This window comes from Poecile atricapillus, chromosome 17 (genome assembly GCF_030490865.1).
Source record: "Poecile atricapillus isolate bPoeAtr1 chromosome 17, bPoeAtr1.hap1, whole genome shotgun sequence".
In the NCBI taxonomy this organism is placed as follows: domain Eukaryota; kingdom Metazoa; phylum Chordata; class Aves; order Passeriformes; family Paridae; genus Poecile; species Poecile atricapillus.
In genome coordinates, this window is record NC_081265.1 from 11,669,610 (window position 1) to 11,691,393 (window position 21,784).

General features: G+C 38.9%; 1 protein-coding gene across 4 annotated transcripts in view; it reads right to left on the bottom strand.

Moving 5' to 3' along the window:
* LOC131585776 (protoheme IX farnesyltransferase, mitochondrial) overlaps nucleotides 1–21,784 on the bottom strand; it is a 111,718-nt gene that overhangs the window by 85,128 nt on the left and 4,806 nt on the right. For all 4 annotated transcript variants that reach the window (XM_058852257.1, XM_058852256.1, XM_058852255.1 and 1 more), the window contains exon 4: nucleotides 15,895–16,019. In XM_058852257.1, the coding sequence (XP_058708240.1) occupies nucleotides 15,895–16,019 (125 nt within the window). The remainder of the gene's footprint in view (nucleotides 1–15,894; nucleotides 16,020–21,784) is intronic.

The window sequence follows — 21,784 nt, forward strand, 5'->3', positions numbered from 1 at the left end:
TTATGGAATTTCACCTTCTAAAGAAAAATACCCTTTTCCATCTCTACTCTGAACAAGTGTTGCAGGGTAAGCTCAAGGGACAATGAAAAAGAGAAGGAACGTCAACAGTGCGGAACTGGGGAAGAGCTGGAGACACCAACCAGTCTTTTCCAGGCCCTCAGTCCCCAGGAATTCCCACTATCCCTGCACGCACCCAGGGACTGGGTGGGAGCTGCCTAGTTATACTTCATGGAGGACAAGAAGTCTCAGCTCCTAGGAACTCTGAAGTCCAGCATCTTCCCACCTGTGCTGCCAATAGGCAACAGGGTCAGGAAGAGATTAATGAGAAGACCCAATGGGTCTGAGACAGAGGGTCATTCATGAATACTGCTGAATATAGAATCCTTGCATCAGACAGCCTTTGGCTTGACCATCCTAGGGATGGTCTTTCTTATGTAAGAAACTAAGAAAACAAAGCTAGCTTATGATTTAAAATAAGTGGGGAAGGCTTTTTGCAGTTACCTGTAGAAGTGCTACTTATTCTCAGCTCTGAACAAGTATCAAAAAGTCGAGCTTTCCCAAATTTTTCTTAGTGAACATTAGGCAAATCAGCCCTGCCACTCCCCATGTCCCAGCTGTGTCAACGACAGATCCCCAGCTTCAGTGATGCTCTGTGGACTCTGGAGTTAACACTAGTGGTACCCAGAGCCATTAAAACAGACTTACGGACTGGGACACTCTGCATCCTACCGTACAGAACAACTGCCCTCAAATGTAAAAATCTGTTAATAAGTAAGTCAGAACCCATCATAATTAAGCTACTTTCAGTATTGAAGATCATAATCAAAATCAAAGAGATGATTTACTCCAAAGATTTCAAGTGACATCTGCTGTAATAAACATATAGTTTGGAAAAAGATTGTAAAAAGATGACTACGTTATTACCAACAACTTTTACATCTGTCATTAATTTTCACTTGGTTTTATCTTCTCTCCTTGTCTGCATCCAATTTCACATTGACTTGTGTTTTATTACAAACCCAATGCAGATCCCATCAACTGAAAAGACTAGTAATTGCCTATGAAATGCAGCAAATAGCGCAGATATTGTTTCCCTTTCCTCAGCAAAGCACAGCGTCTTCAGGCGACTGGCACAAAGAAGGACTGACAGCCTTGAAACAATCTCTTTCCGGAATGTTAAGCAGCTACAAATGCATATGTGTAGACCAGAATGTTTTCCCTCAAACCTGGAAAGAGTTAATCAAGTTACACTGCTTGAATACGTTAGTGAAAGATGTTGAAATGGCACAGGAACATTCTCTAGCCTGGCATATCCCAGACAAACTTCCTCCAGTGACCATAATTTAAGGCAACATTTTAAAAGAGCCCTTTAAATCTCAGCACTATGGAGAATTAATGAGGCCTGTGACAGAACCTCTCTTGCATTCCTCCCCTGACAACACAACAAGCTCAAAAGTATACGTTTAACGCCCAAGGGTCCTACTTGTCTTTAAGGAATTTTTATAAAGTAGATGGCTACCCTGGGCTATTTAAGTACTTTGTAGTAAGACATCAATGGCATGTATAGAGATACTCCTTTGATCATTACACCAATAAAAATAAGTAAGAAAACAACCCCTAAATCTTCACCATATAAATTTATGCTTGGAACTCACCAATGTAAGAATCATGATGCCACAAAACCACAAATAGTATTCAATTTAGTCTCTGTGTTCTCACTCACGTGATAGCCTTTGATATTGATGAAAAATTAATACATTTTACTACAAAGATGATTTGTGAACAAAGCCCTTTTTATTTTTGTTTCCTACTGAAGAACAAGAAATCTAAAGTTAAAGGAGGGAATCAATAGCTGGGCTAATTATTAGCCAAAACCAACAACAAATGAATGAAACAGATTTTTCTCTTTTGTAATTTCTAATAGCACATTTCAAGACCTACTTTTTATTGTTCTGTTTCTCAATTCAAAATTCAAATTACCATTAATATGAGGCAGAATTTAAACTGTTTTCATTGCTTGCATTGAAGATAAAGAACCACCTTCCTTTCGCTGTATAACTAAGCTTCACCAAATGAAATGTTACACAAGTTTTATTTTAAGGGCTGCTCTTGAAGAAAGAGAGGATGTGAACATCTGTGAAAAACAAGTGTAGATAAATCATTAGTTATATTAAGATATGAAACAGGCACCCAAAGAATGGCATAAAATGTAAATGAACTTTGGGATCTGGTCTCTTAATTTGACAGCTGTTTGACAACTGCAAAATGGAAAACTGACCTCAGACAACTGTGTATAAATGAGACTATTAAGCAGAAGAATTTCATATGGAATGATACAATATACACTGCAGTAACCTCTCACATGGGAATAGATAAATGTAGACTGGAATTTTTATTGTCTTTGAAGGTGGAGATGTTAAAAAGACTTGAATTTCACAAAGAGAAGCTCTATGCTACATTATCACAATTAATGCCACTTTCTGAAATACAATGACTGTCGCCTGCAGAAAGAATGCTCACACAGAACTCACAGGCATTTAAAAAAACATAACCAAGGATATGTGTTCAGTATATCTCCATGTCTGGAGACATAGAAGAAAAAGTCTTCTGCACTTGAGCTGCATATCCAAAGTCAGCAAAATTATACAATTAATAGGTCATGGGATAACTTATTTGAGGAGCTTCTTTGGAAGTGTTTAATTTCAAAGCAGTTAAGCACTTGGCTCTTTATTCTATTTCTCTCTTTGGGAAAAATACTTTAAATCAGCCTTTCCAAACTCTCTTTTTAACTGCAAAAAAACCCCACAGAAGTTGCACAACCTGTAATAGAAGAAACAGTAAAAACCACCCAAGCACTTGCAGCAAAATCCAGATTAAAAAGAAAGACTACAGCTTTCCAAGCGGACCTAACAAAAGGTTAGTGGTGACAGCAGCAGAAGCAAAGATTTTGAGAGTCAAGTGAATAGGGATGCTGGATTTTGGCTAGAAAAGCAATTTGCTGTCCACTAGCTTTAATTTTCACTAGCAGCTTGTTAGGGGTGGAATTTGTTGAGGGTTTCAGTTTTTGGTTGTTTGGGATTTTTTTTCTAGATCTTGTGTTCAGTTTTCATGTCTCAATGTAGTTCACGTGGCCAGTAATGAAACTGAAACTGGAAAATAAACAAAACAAATCCCAAAGACACCAAATGAGACATGAGCACCCTCACCAAAACCTTGGACATCCAAACCTCTCAGGGCGAGGAGTTTCACTGTAACTGCACTGGCTGAAGAATCACAGTTACAGAATATCCTGAGTCGGAAGGGTCCCACAAGAATCATGGAGCTCTGGCTCTGCACAAACATCCCAACAATCCCACTCCGTGCCTGAGACATTGTCCAAACACTCCTGGAGCTCTGGCAGTCTCAGGGCTGTGACCATTCTCTGGGAAGCCTGTTCAGTGCCCAACAACACTCGTTTGTTCATTTCTATCTTGCCTTTTCCTAAATGTTCTCATTCTTGTTTTCAAGTGACAGTAAATAACCATCTCCTAAACATCTTCTCCCAGACAGTTGTATTTTTACAGCCCTTCATGACACTCTGCCTGTCAACTACTTAATGCTACCTGGAAACTAATTATGACATTGTAATAGTACTATTGATTTCTTCTTACACAATCCTGGCACAGAAACAACTGCACTCTAACTCTACTCTAAATTAATCCCAGATCTGACCAGAGCTATGGAATCACATTTGTATGATGACTTGAATAAAGTTTGTGCTTTATAGGTTATCCAGTTTCTCTGACTCTAGCAGCAATTCTAATAAAAATCTTGAAATCTCCCTACAAAACTTGCACTGCTCATAAGCCTCTGCATCACCTCTTGGCCGCACTTCAAAAGAAACTTTAGAAACATTCAGATCAGTAGGGAGCTGAAGTCAACCATCATTTTACAGAGGAGGCACGAACGATTTCCACCAGGAGTGGTCGTTGCCCTGAAGACTTTAATCAGGGATGAAGAATGTGAACTCAACACACAGATCACAGTTCAACATCTCCCTCTAACACTTGGAACATCGCCAGGTGATATTCTCCACTTGTCCCTTCCAGACACGGCTCTGCTACTTACCTTCACACCAACAGGAACTTTTCTCATTGATGAAAACTCAGCTGAGCAGAAGAAGCCTGCCTGAAGCAGGGCTGGCTCTGCTGCACACTCCCACTGTCAGGAAGAGGCCAAGAATAATGGTAAAAACTGTGAATCAGGCTGTAACCAGCACAAGCAGCAAGAGAAACACAGCAGAGACCTCCCTTCACTGTAACTTTATTTTCTATTCCCAATTCTGCTCCCTTGCTGCCTAAGGCCATTTCAGATAAACATTTTTATAATGGATGCCCTTCAAAGATAATATTTTGGTTTTAATGTCCTTTAAAAAAAACAAGGCATTCCAAGTCTTTAAGTAGCTTGTAAAAGGTTATTATTTTTAAAAGTATCTCATTTCAGAACATAAAAATGAGTTTGAGGCCGAACTATCCAGCCTGCTCTCAAATGCCAGCATCTTTATAGTACTATCTGAAGTTACAATGGATTGTCACGTCGCTGTTGGAAGCACCAACATAAATCTTGACTGCAATAAGAAGTCTTAAAAGGAGAATTATAGGGAGAGATTTTCATCTTCTAGAATTCTGGTTTACTTCAAAAATTTACATAATCTATACAGATCCAGGCAGAGTTAGCCTTTAGTGACCTGAGAATACCAAACCTCCAAGATCTGCACACGTCTGGTTTAAAGTCAAAGCTTATAAAGTTAAGCTGCCGTAAGTCTTACATCTCCATCCACGCGTCCCATTTTATTTCTTGTCCTAGTTTAATGATACCTCCAACATGCCTTCTGTTTTTTAATCTGGATGATGTACCTAATGACTTTGGTATTGAAAACTAACCTCCTCCTTCAGTTTCCATACAGATCTTGTAAAAGCCAGAAGAAATGGATTACTGCTCAGAGCTGTGGTTTACTTGTTCATTAAACAGCTTATGCTTAGAATCTTCTTAAAAAGTCACTTAGTGGCAAATGGCTATTGAACACTACAAATAAAATTTTTCTAAAAATAATTTACTTCAGCTTTCAAATCATACTAGTGTTATAATCCCACCAGGGATACTCCTTTACTTTTTTGTACAATTTGGATGGCTATTTCCCATCAAAACCCAAGAAAATGTGGAGCTCCAAATATATGTGTGTGTGTGTGTGTGTGTGTGTGTGTGTGTGTATGCATACATATGTATATATGTATATATATATATATGTGTGTGTGTATATATAATCTACACCTTCACAAGAAATGTGTCCTGAATTATGAATTTTAAAACAAAAAATCCAGCTGTTAGCAACTATGGGTCAAGAGATCTTTTTAGGACAACTGATAAATGCCCCAAGATTTGGCAATATGGATGTTGTACATGCCATGAGCACTCCCCCTACCATAAATTATATAGATCACATATTGGAAAGCTCTTGCACTGCATAAGCATGAATCAAAGATTCAACATACCTCGCTAGTACCTAGAGCAACATTCAACCCAATCCATGAGCAGCAATACAGGGAAAAACTTAAAAATGTTCTATGAGTAGGAATATTAATCTGCATAAATCAACTCTCAGTGAGTTTCTTGCTTCTTGTAGGATGTGACATGTGCTGATTTTCAGTCAACTCTCAGCTGCACTAGTCAGTAACTATACCAACATTCACAACCTTTGACAAACCTTAATACTTCCTGCAGCAATTCCAAGGTTCAGTTAAGTCATGTCAAGAAAGATGGATAGTCCTTGAGTTTTTATCGATTTAAAGAAGCTTGTTTCCATTCAAGGCTGTATCTCTCACAACAATAACTACCTTCTTTGACTTTTACAGACTAATCAACTCAGTTTTGAATCTTCTCTCTATGCTCCCCTGAGAAACTGAAGTGTGTGACTTGCAGAAGTGTTTTGGTTTTTAGAGGCAAACCCACATACTTTCACACTATAACTTCCCACATTGTAAACTCTGCAGGACACATGCTGGAAAACCATCAGACTCTCAAGACACTACTGAAATTCAGATAATAAGTAAGAAAATTCAGTGCTACCACCACAGTCATGAAGGGAAGGCTTCTGTCACCTGTATCTGCTGTAACGCACACACTCTGCTTCAAAGATCTATTACAGTGCCTTCAAAAATGTTTAAATGAGCACTGGTTCAGGAGCAGACAACTGGTATTGCATTTGACAGGGAGTTTTCCAAACTGGAATGAAACACACCCACCGGTGCATCCCTTCTGTCAGAGATCACCTTAGCAGGCTCTCCATGACCTGCCACCCTGACAACCCTAGAAGGGCTTTTCCAATAAACTATTTATGGAGCTTGAAGGAAAAATCAAAATAATTACAACACTGTGATATCTGTACCAAAGCACAGTGCAATTTTATACAAAGATAAAAAAGGATCAATGTGACAAAAGAAAGAAGAATTTAAATAATTAAGTACCCTATACTAGTGTCATCACACTTTCTGAATCAGGGGATGTTTAGGTTAGATATTTGGAAAACGTATTTCTTCCAAAGGGTGGTCAGGCACTGAACAGATTCCCCAGAGAACAGTCACAGCCTCAAGGCTGCCAGAGCTCAAGGGGAATTTGGACAAAGCTCTCAGGGGTGGGACTATTGAGGTGTCCTGTTGTTGCAGTTTGACACTGACCAAACACCAGGCAACCACAAGAGTCACTCACTCACCCTCACTTACCCTGCCACAGCTGGGTAGAGGAAAGACAAATTTAATGAAAGGTAAAGGGCAAAACAGGTTCAACTTAAGATATATAAAATTTATTTATTACTAACAAAGTCAGAGGAGGATAATGAGAAGTAAAATAAGCCCTTAAAAACACCTTTTTGTCCCCCAACCCCTCCCACCTTCCTACTGACAGCACAGGGAGACAGGGCATGGAAAGTTTGGTCACCTTTCTTCAGCTGCTCAGGGATAGGAGTCCTTCCCCCGTGAGGCTGTGTCTTCCCTCCCAGGAGAGACAGTTCCCCATGAACTTCTCCAGCATGGGTCCAATCTCACAAGCAGCAGTCCTAACACACCTGCTATAACATTAATTCCTCCATGGGCAACAGTTGTCCCATGGCTGCTGCAGAGTGGGTCACTCTTCCACAGGGTGCAGTCCTCCAAGGACAGGCTGCTCCAGCCTGGAAACAGGGGCCCCTCTCTCCACTGGGTCTTCCACTGGATCACAGCCTTCTCCAAGCATCCACATGCTCCAGCATGGGCACCTCCCCCACGGGCTGCAGGTCGATCTCTGCATCCCCCATGGATCCCCATGGGCTCCAGGGGCACAGCTGCTTTACCATGGTCTTCACCATGCCCTGCAGAGGAATCTCAGCTCCAGTGCCTAAAGCACCTCCTCCCCCTCCTTCTCCACTGACCCTGGTGTCTCCATGTTGCTTCCCTCACATGGTCTCACCTCCTCCTCCTCTTCTCTGGTTAGAAAAAAACCTCTGCCCTACTTTGTTTTGATTTTCTTCTCAAATACGTTATGACAGAGGAGTTATCGCCATACCTAATTGGCTCAGCCTTGGCCAGCAGCATGGCCATCTTGAGAGCCATCAGGGATTGGCTCTGCCAGACCTAGTAGAAGCTTCCAGCAGCTTCTCACTGAAGCCACCTCTGTGGCCCCCAAGCTACCAAAAACCAGGCTGTGCGAAACCAACATACCTGTATACGACTCCATGATCCTGAGAGGTGCCTTCCATTTCAGGATATTCTATGAATCTGATTCTGTAATTACTGCATGGGCTACAGAGACATTTACCCACATATATACCAGACCCCTACAGAAAACTGAAATGGTCACTTTGATTTTCTTCACATGAAAGATCCTTAGAAAACAAGAGTTTCATTTCTTTAACCTCACAGTTCCAGCAGTCCCAGCAATTGCCATTTGCTCTTTAACTCTTTCCTAGGAGAAGGTGTGGCAAGACCCTCCCTGTCCCTTTTCTCATATCCTAGAGATATCCTGTCTTCCTTCTCTCTATTACAAGCTACAGCAGAGAAAGGAATGATTCCCTTGGAACACCTGCCTGTCCCAAGCCGTGGCAGATCAGGTCAGAGAAACCAACACGGCACTACACCTTCTTGTAAAGCCTTGCAGCTTTGGAAAAAAGTCAAAAGCCGCACAAGGTACCTGAAACTCTTGCAGCCCATACAATTAAGAGCATTTGAGTGCTTGCTCCAGTCCATGCTTGAAGCAAATCTCGATCATCTCTCCCCTAGTCAGGTCAACTCTTCACAGGAAGTTGACAACCAGAGTGAGGAACAAAGTCAAAAGTCAAAGAAGAATGAAACTTTATCTTAACAGAGACAACAGTCATGGAAAACTAAAGCAAGAGAACTTTCACTAAGTTTTACTGCACATAAATCCTTTCCAATGCTAAGATGACAAAGAATCTGAACTCGTGGCATTTATGTAGTATTTTTTAACAATGGAAATTCGAAGAGAACCCTAAAATAAATCAAAAGGAAAGGGACTGAAAGAATTCTCTGAATTTGTGTTCCAATGAGCTACTCCCAAGGAAATGGTATCAGTAGGCTATTTCAGGGAACCAGGAAATAATTTTCCTTAACCCTTCTGAGTTGGACTTCACCACATTGTTGCAATTTTTCATACAGCACAGTACACTAGGTCCTGTATTGCTGTTTCTAAAACAGGTTGAATATGGCACCATTAAAATTACAAAATGAAAGTGACATTTCATTACTTATCTAATAAGGTTAGTATTTAATACCTGCACTGCTGAAGGAATTCTCAGCTATTTGGAAATATCAAAACATGCACTTAAAGGTTGGCAAAAACAATAATTATTTTCACTCTTCTGAGCTTAGAAAGGCAATACCCCTATGGATCAAAAGGCCAGATAAATCTTATTAAGTATTTGGTTTTCCCTTTTGTCTAGTCCTCTCTTCACATTCCCTCATTTCAGCACTTTGAAATTCCTTTGTTCTGCCCGTGATCAGGGTTTCCAGGGGAAATCTGGCATTGGATCAAAAGGGAACCCCACATCACTGAAGTATTCCTGACAATTCATCACTTGGTAAATTACTTCTTTTTTACCCCCTACCTTGCTCGCACCCAGTATTTCCACAGAACCTGTGAGTGTGGTTCTAATGAGACAAAACTTCCTGATGCATCCAAATGCATTGTCTCAAGGATCTCTGTATGCAAAGATGTTAAGGGGCTTCTGAAGTTGCCATCCGAAAGCTCCTGTCCAACATTTTGGTACTGCAGATTAACAGGAATCTGTTCACTCCCAGCCCATGTCTATCACCAGTGCCTGTGCAGATGAACAGTTAGTTTCAGATGGAAAGAAAACAAAGGACCACAAGGCTGTTTCCCTTGCTCTGTCCCAGCAGGACAAAGGGGACTGCAGTCTCCACACTTCTAAAACATTCCCCTTTACCACCCTCCCACCTTGCTGGTGTTTGTTTAGGAAATCAGCTGCTCATCAACAATGCAACCAGGGAGGAAAGCAAGTCTGCCCTGTTAATAATGGCACAAGCTTACTTTGTGCATCTGCAGAAAACCGTGTTTATCAAATCAGGAAGCAGGATGATCCATAAAAGGGGGGGCACAACATTAAATTCATTTTTTATCCACCAGTTATGTCATTGTTAGATTTTAATATATATGAGATGCAACGAAAGAGTAAGAATCAAATCAAAACGTTTTGACTCGAACTCCCCTAGAATCTGAAACTTTATGCTAATAGTGAAAGCCACAGAAGGCAGGAAAGTAGTAACAAAGATGCCATTATATGCATTTTCATTGTCTTTGCTGAACATCACAATGGTGACTGGGGTATAAGTCCTAAGGGTTATGTGAATCCATTCACTTTAAGACTCTGCCTACCATACTCATACGATACGCATGCAAGCAAAGAGAATTTATTTCAACAATGATATGCATTAATTTGTATTATTTTTCTAAGACCCTTTATCAAGCTTCAGTTGTGGGTCAAATGATTCATGCTTTGCAAAGATAATTTAAAATTTATTGGTCCTTCAGAAGGTTGGTTCTCATTAGTGCTCATCATTCTCACTGCTCATGAAATACATCCTCACAAGCTGAGCTAGTCCTACTCCATGATACATGGACCAATGATACTCCATTATCAATGATTCCACCATGCTAACTTGATCCATCTGTTGCAATTATGAATTATCTGTTGGAACTGTAAGTTATGATCTTCAATGATCACTAATAAAGGCTGCCTAGCAGTTAAATTATCAAAGCAGCATATATCAACACAGTTTAGAGCACAAGACAGACTTCCAGTGTTGCACTTTTCTTACATTTATTATCCACTGTAAATTACATCCCAGGCTGCCTCTAACAGTCCTGAAGTGTGAAGTTCAACATCAGGTTTTAATAGCCCCTCCTGCCAGTTGTTTGATTGCTGGCAGGAATGGGGTGGGGGGCAGATGAAAGACCAGGCAGCTGCTGCAGGTGATAAGTTCAGTCAAAACAAAGGGACTTCAGAGAGAGACAGAGATACATCAGGTGTGACCCAAATAAGCAAAGGGAAGTGTGGCCTGACTGAGCTGATTGACACTTGCTATTCCCAGGAAAAGGGAAAGCATCTGCTACAGTATGATCATTCCAGAGGTAGGAGGGAAAAAGTGCTATTAGCTGGGCATGAATTATTCTGATCTGCAAAGCCAAAGCCTGGGAAAGTGATTTTAAACTATTTCTAAATCACTTCAATCATTCAACTATATCATTTTTACATACACTGTATGGAGCAAACCTCATTGGCATTTGAAATGAGTTCTCTCATTCCAACATGACAGTGCAGTTATCTGTGAGGGAAAGGAGCAAAACAAAATTTCAGAGATCTCAAAAATGGGCAAGAAAGAACTTTGAGGAGTTTACTTAGCAAAAACCTCCAGTACTGAGTGGAAGTGGGTTGCATGATCTGACAGAGGTCAGCTCCTCCAACTTGGAGTAGCGCCTATTAATAACATTAGCATTAGAATAGAAAGTTCCCACCCCATGGACATTCAATAAAATATTTCTTTGGTAGGAGAAGTTTGGTATGGAGATAACACCAAAAACATACCTAGTTTAGATTTGGGGTACAGAACTATTGCTGTTCTCCTTTGTGTTGAAATTTAGTTTGTCTTACACCAAAGATCACATACAGGTTCCCTGGGCTGGTAACTGAACTCAAACCCTGTATTTCAGACCATTATTTTAACAATAACCCATCCCTCCTGCTCCTTACAGTTACACTTCTAAGGAATCACCGCTGTCAGGAGAAGATGAGACTTTAAGAGCAAAAGAAAGTCATCAGATTAGACCCTCAAGGGACAGAAATATTAACTTACATTTGTTCTCTCATCCTGCTTAATATATTTACAGTATTCCTCATTTTCAGCTCTCTAACTTCAGCTAAGACATTTGGCCCAGCGTACTTCCTTGTCAAGGTACCAGCAGTCAAACCCAAGCACATAATTTAATCTCTCAGTTACTAAATTCAAACCACTTTAAACATCCTGCTTTCATCTTTATAGTTCTCTCCCACTTTTTAACCATGCTGCAGTTACAGAAGAATGTACTTGACCTATAAAATGTGCATGTGATTCCTCTAACATTTTAATGCCATGTATTGTGTTGTAAACATCTCTTCTGGTTTTATCTCCTTCTCCATAAATCAGAGGCAACTATCTTCGAAGTCTCAAAAATTAGATGTTTTCTCTCTAATATAAATGTAAGCCTCCACTCCATGAAGCTTGAGTGAGCTTTCAAAAATAATCAAAAAACAGAGCTATGAAAAAGCAAAATATTATTAACTAACTTAATATAAATTTCTCCCACTCCTTTTCTATGAGAACCTGGAGTATGGGAAAAAAAGAAGTTAGGAAACTAGCCTTCACTAATCAAAAAACCAAGGGTTTACTTAATTTATTTGTAACTTGTAAGGAATAACACTAAAGCATTTACTTGTTTGATTCAAGATTAATATGCAGTGTTAACAAGACAAAACTGCAGAATATGTTCCCATTTCCTTACCATAACCACAACTAATAAGACTGATCCCTTCTTATGAGATTTTTCTTGAGGTTTTGGCTATCGTAGTAATGTTACAGACACAGTGTGTCTTAATCCAGTCCTTCGTAAATGCATTAAGAGATGTCTTTTTTTCCTTCAAAACCCACTGTAAAATAATGGTTTTTTCAAAAGACAGAATACCAATAAAGAACACCTGTCCAAAACAATTTTAAGTTACTTCAATGATGGAAAAAAGAAAGAATGCTGTTAGAAAGAGGGGGGAAAAAAGCCAAAAGCTGTTTTAGCAGGTGGGACTGAGGAGTGGTGACATGTTATAGTACAATTCCAAAGGGCCGGAGGATATAACATGGAGTTAAATGAAGTGGAAGAGAACCAGGGCTCTGGGAGCCACTGCAATGCTGGATTAGGTGTGAGGTACAACTCTGAAGTATTGTGATAGGAAGGAGTGAGGCAGAGGCAGAAACGCTGGTGGAGGACAAGAGAAATAAAACACTATCTGTTCTCTGGCACCTTCCCATAGAAGTTTCCTCTCTCACAGCCCACAGACCCAACACACTCCACAGGAAAATCCAAGGACCTCTGATATTTATCCAGATCCCCAGAATTCGTAACATTTTCCACCAGCCAAAGTCTGTGTCTCTAAAACTTTTGTCTCTAAAATTTCTTCCAAGATACTTTTCTTGACACTTTCTAAACAAATGTTTCTAGAATGACCTTGCCATACTGCAGGCACCACATATCCCTTTTGCATTTTTTGTCTGTATTTTCCGATATGACTTTTTCACTCTCAAGTCACAGAACAGTTAAGTCACAAGCTCCTTAAAAATCATTGTCCAACTTCACAGAATCACCATCAAAATGCGTTCTTTCTATTTGCTTTGGAAAGCACTGCTAGAATTTAGAATTGGTGCATTGTGAAACCTTTTTCTAAACACACACCTATCCAGACTGTATTTCTATAAACAATGAAAAAATACAAAGTCATCAATTTGCACCAGGTGTTTTTTTATTGCTTTCTTGTTAGAAACAGTGAAAGCAGGATGACGATCTCCATTAAAGCACATTTTTGCAACTTTCTGGTTCTTGCAGTCAGGAAAAAATAAGTTTAAAGTATGACATACAACCATCTGAAAACAAGGAAAAAGTGGTAATTAGAAGATTGTTTTAGGCCAACTTTATAAAGAAATAAAATACAATGTTTTGGTGTCTGTGAAGAACTTAGGACAAGCCTGGCTCCTGCCCCAGGACTTAAGTCAACTTAAATATTTAATTCAGTTTAATTCACTGTGGGTAAAACCATCTTGGCTTCTATCAGATTGCTGAAATCAAGTAGTTGAGAGAAGGAAAAAAAAAGGGACAGAAAAACCCCTCAAAACTCAGAACCTGACCAGTTACAAGTTTCTATCAATACTTCCATGAATTTTACAGAATCTTCATTACATTTTCACAGGACCAGGCTCCTCACATCCTGTCCTAAAGCATAGGGAAGAATCTTACACAATTCACACTTCACCTTCCCATGGCATATGGGGGGACTGTAAATTGTACACATAGATTTATCAGGGAAATGAGGAGTGGGAAAGATGAGTTGCCCTTAAAGATGTACAGATTTATAGCAATATGGGAAGCAGAAAGACAGTTATCATATAAAAAGGTCCTTAAGGGATAGCAAGGAGCAACAGGGGAAAAATGAGTCATGAGCTGCCAGAGAAGTGGATGCATATGGGGAGCAATGGACAGAGCAAAGTAGCAATAAAGGAAGTTCCAAGTCAAATGTGCTCCTTCCCAATGGTCAAGATGGACTATCCAAGCTTTAAGTAATTATGGAGAATTAAATTCCGAGACAATTCAGACAGTAACACTGGGAAAAGGACACTCAATGACTGAAAATTGATAAACAACAGATCTCTTTGCACCAACCAGAGCTCTTTTCTTTTCCTTCCTTACCAACTCTGCTCCTTTATTTTTTATGGTAGGAGTAATCTGCCTTTTAAGGTCTCTCTACACAGGCAAGTGACTCAACATAAGCGAGTGTAAAAATTTAAAGTATTCAGCTGAAATTTTGAACACAGTTTGACACACCACCAGGCTGGAGTAACTTGCAGTGTGTAAAGAGTGAATTATGAGCCCCAGCACAAAGTTCCTGCACTCCTCCTAACTCCCCTTTTCTATCCCAAGTGTCCAATTCCGAATTACAGCACAGAATTACTCCTGAGTAATTAAAGAGTTTGAAAACTGGCTTCCAAGAGTTTAAAAAGTGCCTACTTTTTAAACTCTTTTTAAAGGAACAAAATAGAATGAGCAATACATGGAAGCTGAAGACAAAGAAAACCAGTTATTTGTGTGTGAATGTCACCTCCCAGAAGATCTAGCAAAATCTCAAGACAAGTTGCACAGGAGTCTCTAAATAAGCAATCATTAATTATCTTAGTCCAGTAAGTGCAGGTACATATGACAATAAATATTTCAAAAGATAACCCATAAATTTAATTTTTAATATTAAAAAGGTAGTAAAGGAAAAAAGGGAGGAAAAAAAATGCATCTCAAATTATATCAAAACCCAGCAAAACTTCACCTTAGTTATGACAGCCTTTCTACTCAGCCTTTGTGTGAAAAATATGTATATGATAACTAAATGTATTCTTCAGAAAATAGTGTGACTTACTTAAAATTATTTTTCAAGGCTGTGTGTTACCAAGTTAGGCAGGCTACCTAAACATTTCCAAGCAATTAAAAATCATGCATCATCCTTCCCATTTTGCAGAGGAAACAGAGCTGCCTGCCCCAGTTTTAAGCTCAGTGAAATAAACACTAAAACCTGTAAAAACAGTAAATAGGACTGACTTTAGGCTGAGGAAAATGCGTGTAACCCCGAAAAACACATCACAAACCTAACAACTGAGGTGTTACAAGGTGTAAACATCAAAGAGCCCAACTCAACCAAGTTGACTCCAGGGTGTGGATCATAGGAAACCTCCACTATTGGAATCCCAGGACTCACAAGTGACTGCTGAAACCATGAAGTGCTGTCAAATGCAGCACTGCTGCTGCTCCTTCTTTTTCCAGGCCACATTTACAACTGAAAGTGACCATGGCTACTACACTTTGAAACTCCATTCAGCATCTACAAGTGTTATTACCTACAAGTTAGGTTTTCCTTTGGGAGGTAGGGAGAGCCCAAAAGCCACTGTGCTTAACAACTGAGTGCAGGAGAGCCAAGATCAGCATCAAGCTCCACAGGCATGTTGACACATGCAGGGAAGCTCAAGTTCAGGCACCCGGAACATCTCTGGCAGGAAACAACCTCCATGTCATGGAGGTTCCCAGTACGTTCTGCAGATATGCAGATGACCATAATCCCAGCCTAGACAAAATCCTACTGATGTCCACTACAGATGTCTTAAGATGTTACAGTGGATCTGAGCCACTCTTAAGACAGATCCAACAAGGTCATACATTAACACAATCAAAGAATCCAGTCCATAAGGCTGGAGCCCCACTGGATATTCTTACACTCCAATTACCCAGTTCCTGCTGTCATTTCCAGGGACCCAGGCTTGGGTATTACCAAGATAAACATTACTGGGAGGCTTAAAACCTCATCAACTCCATTCTATATAAATACAGTATGCCTAGCAACTCCACTTAAATTCTCAGGCATATATTACTTTTGTGGTGTCAGTTTTAGCAGCTCAGAGCTCAGGCAGCAGCTGAAGACATGGCACTCCAGGCCATCCAGTCACACTCCTGGCAACATTTCAGAAGGCAGGACAACACCAGTTTGCTGTACAGATGAAGAGATGGACTGACCTGATTGATGGAGTTGGCAGCACAGGATGCCAGGCCAGTTCCAAGGGAGGTGAACAGGAAGCAGGTGAGCTCAAAAGGGACTGGGGCCATGGCAAAGCCAGCGGACGCAGTGCTGACGACCAGGGCTGCAACACATGTGAAAGTGCAAACACAGTTCAAAGCATCAACAAGAAACCATCTTTGTATATAACACTAGAGTTACGGCTTTCAAACCCTGAAAGAACTCTCGTGCAGATTAACTTTCTGCTATTTTTATGGTTCACAGTGGCTCCAGGAATTGGGTACAATTAATACAAACACTCTACATTAAGAAATCAAAAATGAGAACTGACAGAGATGAAACAAGAAACCCAAAAGCAGCAGCATATTAGCAGAAGATGTGAGGATACAACTTGGGTCTCTGTATTCCCCATTTTGGAATGGATTTGCTACAGAACCAAACTGCCCCACACAAACATACACAGGACAAATATTTGTTCCAGTAACTTACACATCATTGCAAAGTCTAGCGCAGAAGAAAAACAGTAAGAAAAAATATAAAATTCTAGCAGGAACTTCAGTAGTGCAGAGTCAAGGAGAGGCCTGGGGCATGTAGCTACAGTAATTTCACTGCAGAATCTCTTTTCCCATTGCTCCTATTCGACATGCCCATTGTGGGCTGAAAGTACAATCACATCATCACAGAGACCCAATGATATTTAATGGCCTCAAAATTTGAGTGGGTTTATAAAATTCCATTTTAGTTTTGTCATGCAAAATTGTACCTTTAGTACAGTACCACAAATCACATCCTTAAAATAAAAATTGCCCAAGTTTCAATCCTAATATCATAATTAGCCAAATAATGCGTCTCAAAAACCTCACTTTTGGCAAGAAATGGTATGACATGACAAATTTCTTATACTATAAAAATCATCACACTTACAGAACATCTTGCTCATGACCTTGAGCCTTACAATCTGAAATTTTTAGATATTACAGAAAGTATTTTAATTATATTCTGATGTAGTTACATGTTTCAGACCTCAGCTACCTTAAATCAAAGCATCAAAATGTTCTTATCTTCCTGATTCCTACAAAGTCTCCTTTTGGTCTGAAATTAAATGAAAAATAAATATTCTTTGCTGACTGAAAATACCTGGATTATCTATTAAGCTGCACTACTTGAGATGAAAAACTAAATGTCATGCCAGAGACCTGCCAGTAAGGATGCACATGCAAAGTGCTCATTTCAAGAACTGTGCCTACATAAGAACCTGAGGATTTAATCCTGAAAACACAATGGAGAAAACTTGTTGCTCATCAAAACTTTTCCTTATGTGTTAAAATCCATTGATGGCTGAATATTATTATAACATGCATATTACAATAGGTATTAATTATTTAGCCTGTTACGGATTCACAGACTACTTTTAAAATACAGTGACAGATTTTAAAATCTATGACAGAATGTCACCCTTCTGAGCAGCTCTTTAAGAACCACAGATTCTGCTGCCTCCCAAGACAAATGAACATGAAGGTATTGATCATTCTGAAAGACCAGATCTTATTTATGATATAAATACAACACTGTGTTAGTTTCCAAACTCCTGAATTCTCCTTAGGAATGCACAAGAAAACACGAAATGCATTTGCGTAACTGAGAAGGTTTTAAAAGTGCACTGAAAATGACAGTGAACAGCAGCATCTGCATTTCCAAGAGTGATTACATTCTTTTTTTTTTTTTTGCATAATAAATCACATGCTCACTTCTAGACAAGAATTTAATTAAAACTTATCTTACAGAGCACTTTACACCAATTTATTATGGGAAAACACCAACTCATTTACGGAAGAAAGGTGGAATGAATTGGCAAACAGTGTAACAGTTTAGGTCAGTGTAACATTACCACTACCCTGACCCAAAAGAAATTCTAACACTGCACAGTTACAGCACTAATTAAAGTTTCCATTGATTTCTCTAGATTAATTTTAGCCAGTCATTTCAGCATGACTTATCAGGATCTCATTTAAAAAGGCTGCAGTGCATTCTCTCTGGTGTCCCACTAAAGCAGGTATTTTTTCCTGCTTGGGCAGGGTTTGCACACCAGGCATCCCCTGCTTCCCTCATCACCCACATATTCCAATACAACACATTAGCAGTAAATAGGAAAATGCTCCCTTTGGATTGGGAAGCTCATTTTCTTTAACTGTGGAAGCAATAATTTACTCTTCAACTTCCCTCATGAAGAAAAGTATATTTAATTGAGATCACATCAAGGGAATGAGGTCATTGACTCTGTTTTTTAATCCCTGTTAGTTTAGTGCATTAGGGGCCAAATTAACTTCACCTTACTGCATAATAGATGGAATTGATCCTTTTAAGACTTGTTGATGGGAGCTGGCATTATACACGTTATTCAAAAAGAAGCCAAGATTTAAAATTATGATCTCAGCCTAAGTCTTATTTTCAGTCTTTTACTAAAAAACAATTTTTTTAAAACAAGAATTAACAGGGGACATTTGTCTCCCATGTCAATGTAGATGAAAAAGAAAATGCTAATGGACTGGTGACAAAGAGTGAATTATAATGTTTCTGGAATAAAAATACAGTCCAAAAGTTTAGTGTGTTCTTTACATTCTTTTTCCACTTCATCACAATGTGCTCTACCTTTATAAATCCTTTTTATTTATAGCATGTGAATCACTATGCCATATTTTGTTTACCTACTGTTAAAAAGTAGCCAAGCCAAAATAAAAGTACAGAAAGTCAAAGCAAATCAATCCTGCTCTAGGCCCTGCACTGGTGATATATCAGTACATACGGAAGGAGAAAAGCAAATGCATTTGTACCTTTCTTTCAAGAAACAATTCCACTGTTTTACTGCAAAAGTTTACATAGCCCTTAAAGGCAAGTAGTCTTCCAAAAGCTGAAGAAATATTTCTTCCTGAGTTTTCACACTTTGGTTTCTGGAAAGCCAAATGCAGCAGCAGTATTTAGTGCTACTCACCTGACTAACATGTCCTTTGTAAACCCAGGTTTGTTCAGGCAGATCAAAGTTGTGATATAGATTATAACCTGCACACTAATAAAGACCAAGCTACTGAAGCAAACTTAAATTTGGGACAATGATTTGAAACAAGTCTGCATCAAATCATGCAAAATTCTAGTGCAATATTACAAACAGAGCAGATAACCTCTTCTTACCATCAAACAATTTTAAAATACCTTGATAAAAATGAACTCTAATAATGCTTTATTTTTCTTTCAATTATTTTTCTTGTAGCATGGAAAACCAAATACCAGAAAGTTACCACTATTCAGCTTTAGCTTCTTTGATGGGATAATAGTTACTTGGTTTAATAATTACAAAAGAAGAACTACTCTGACAAGTACATGAAATATATTTAGAACTGTTAATAAATGTAGACTAGCAATAATCAGAACAATAACAACCAATAAATCTTTGTCAAAGTCTCTGGCTATATTTAAGTTACCATTTAAAGGATAAATGCTATTATTCCAGAATCAACAGTAACATATGGGAACTCCACTAAAGCAAATACTTTTTTTTACTATGGCAGCTGTTACCAGATTTTCAGCCTATAAACACAACATAGGCCCCTTATCTAGTCATTGCTGCAGTTTGGTAAGAGTCATTATGAAAAAGTGGATCTTCATCATCTTCATGTCACCAATACACAACGGACAAGAGATAAAGCAGGAATGTTCACAAGCATCTCATGCTTCTGATTTCAGGTTCAGCACATATGTGCTAGAGGATCACTATTCCAGACACAAATCCATATGGAAGCAATATATCCAACAAATTCCAGCTGTTTCCTAGTACACACAACAGAATTATTTTCTTATAACAAGACATATGAAAAAAAAAATCTGGTTTAGTCTTCAAAGCTGAAAATGCTCAGAAATAAGCATATTTGTCCACCATGTTGATCCACTTCTCAGACAGGTGCTATGCACTCACAGATTCAAGGAGGTTGGAAAAGACCTCTGAGATCCTCAAGTCCAGCCTTTAACTGATCACCGCCATGTCAATTGGACTAGAGCACTGAGTGCCATGCTCTGTCTCTTCCTAAAGACACAGGGTGCTGTACATGACAGAATCATAGAATCACTGAACTGTTTGGGTTGCAAGGGACATTGAAGATAATCCACTTTCAACCCCCTGCCATGGGCAGGAACACCTTCCACTACCCCAGGTTGCTCCAAGCCCTGTCAAACCTGGCCTTGAACACTTCCAGCGATGGGACAGCCTGTTCCAATTTAGCTGCTTGTCCTCACAGAAAGACCAACATGCTACAGGAGCAACAACAAGGAAACGTTCACAAACCCTAGAGCGTTATCTAAGGGAACACTCAGCATTTTTCATATCATACTATCATCAGTTTGCCCAAACTAAAAACTGAATTTTGGTTTTCCTGTTGTTTTACATATAGTTCATCTGAGTTTTCATCTGTAATCCCTGGAGAAAACATTACTTAAATCTAAACTTGAAGATAAATTTAAGAAGACAAGACAACCTGAAATTCCTAACGTGTGTGCACATTATAAATCACTAGAATTTTGTCCTATTCCCATACTTTCCCTTGTCTCTCTCCTATTTTCAGTTACACATCAACTTTAGGATCAAATTGAAAACTATGCATTTATAATTCTGACAACCTATCAGACAAGATGTTTTAGCTTTCCAAGTGCCTGGATGGTAGGATACAGCTGTTCAGAGAGCAGCCAACATAAAACACCACAAAGATGGGAATGGATGGAAATTGAACCCAAAAACGTAGATTATGTGACATTTCATTAAAAGTTCCCTAATTATTTTCTATGGCAAAAGAATACAAACAAAAATCTATTAATTTTTTTTTTTTATTTAAGGCAGAACTTCTAATGGCAGAGTCACAAAAGCTGCAGTTTACATGAAGCAGGAGGGTATGGAAATAGCAAAACTCATTTCCTTTTCAAGGTGAAGTACAGTTCATACTACAAACAAAAAATCTCTTTCCAGCAGCAGCAGGAAAAGAACAGAGCATAAGGAAGTCCAATTTTAGCATCATGCTGAGTTGCTTTTTTTGTTATTTCTAAAAGTATAAACAAAGTGTCTGCCAAAAAACCCACACATGATATGAGATCTATCGGAACTTCACGAGCGAAAGGAACTGAGTTGTATGACATCTGCAACTTAAAAACTGACCTCAGAGAATTTATTCTTCTTTAAAAAAATAAAATCAAAGAACTACAACATCAGTCTTCACAGAATATATAATTTGTCTAAATGACTACACAAGTCGAAAAATTTTTCCTTGCTCCACATATTACACACAGTATTATTCCTGCTTATCTCCTACACTATCCTATGACCAATGAAGAACAACAATAGAACTCTTCTCCTACAAAGTCCTCGTCATCCAACTTACTTTTACACTTTCCACTTCTAAAAAATCTAAACACCAAAGATCACAACAAGAAAAGAGGTAAAGTTTCTTTCTCCATCTCTCTACACCTTCTCAACAGGTAAAGTTTACCACACTTACCTTGGATCAAGAACTCTTCCAGGCACAGCAGAGACAAACTAAAATCACAGTCCCTTTCCCAACAGGCTTGCGAGGTGGATTAAAAATTGTAATGCTGTTCAAAAATTAACAGATAAGCTTACACCTCAAAAGTCACTCTCACAAAAAACAACAGTCCTGAAGGGAATGAAAGTCCTTAATGTTTGCCTTCTATACATTATTTTAAATCCAGAGTGGTGCTTGCCTAGTTAAAAGAGGCTACCAGGAACTGTTGAAGAGTTTTGCAACAACTCTGAGGCCACATAAAAAAGTATTTTTTATGAAATAGATTCCTCTTCAAAATGACAGTCTCACATCTTGCTGAGGTTGTTGAAAC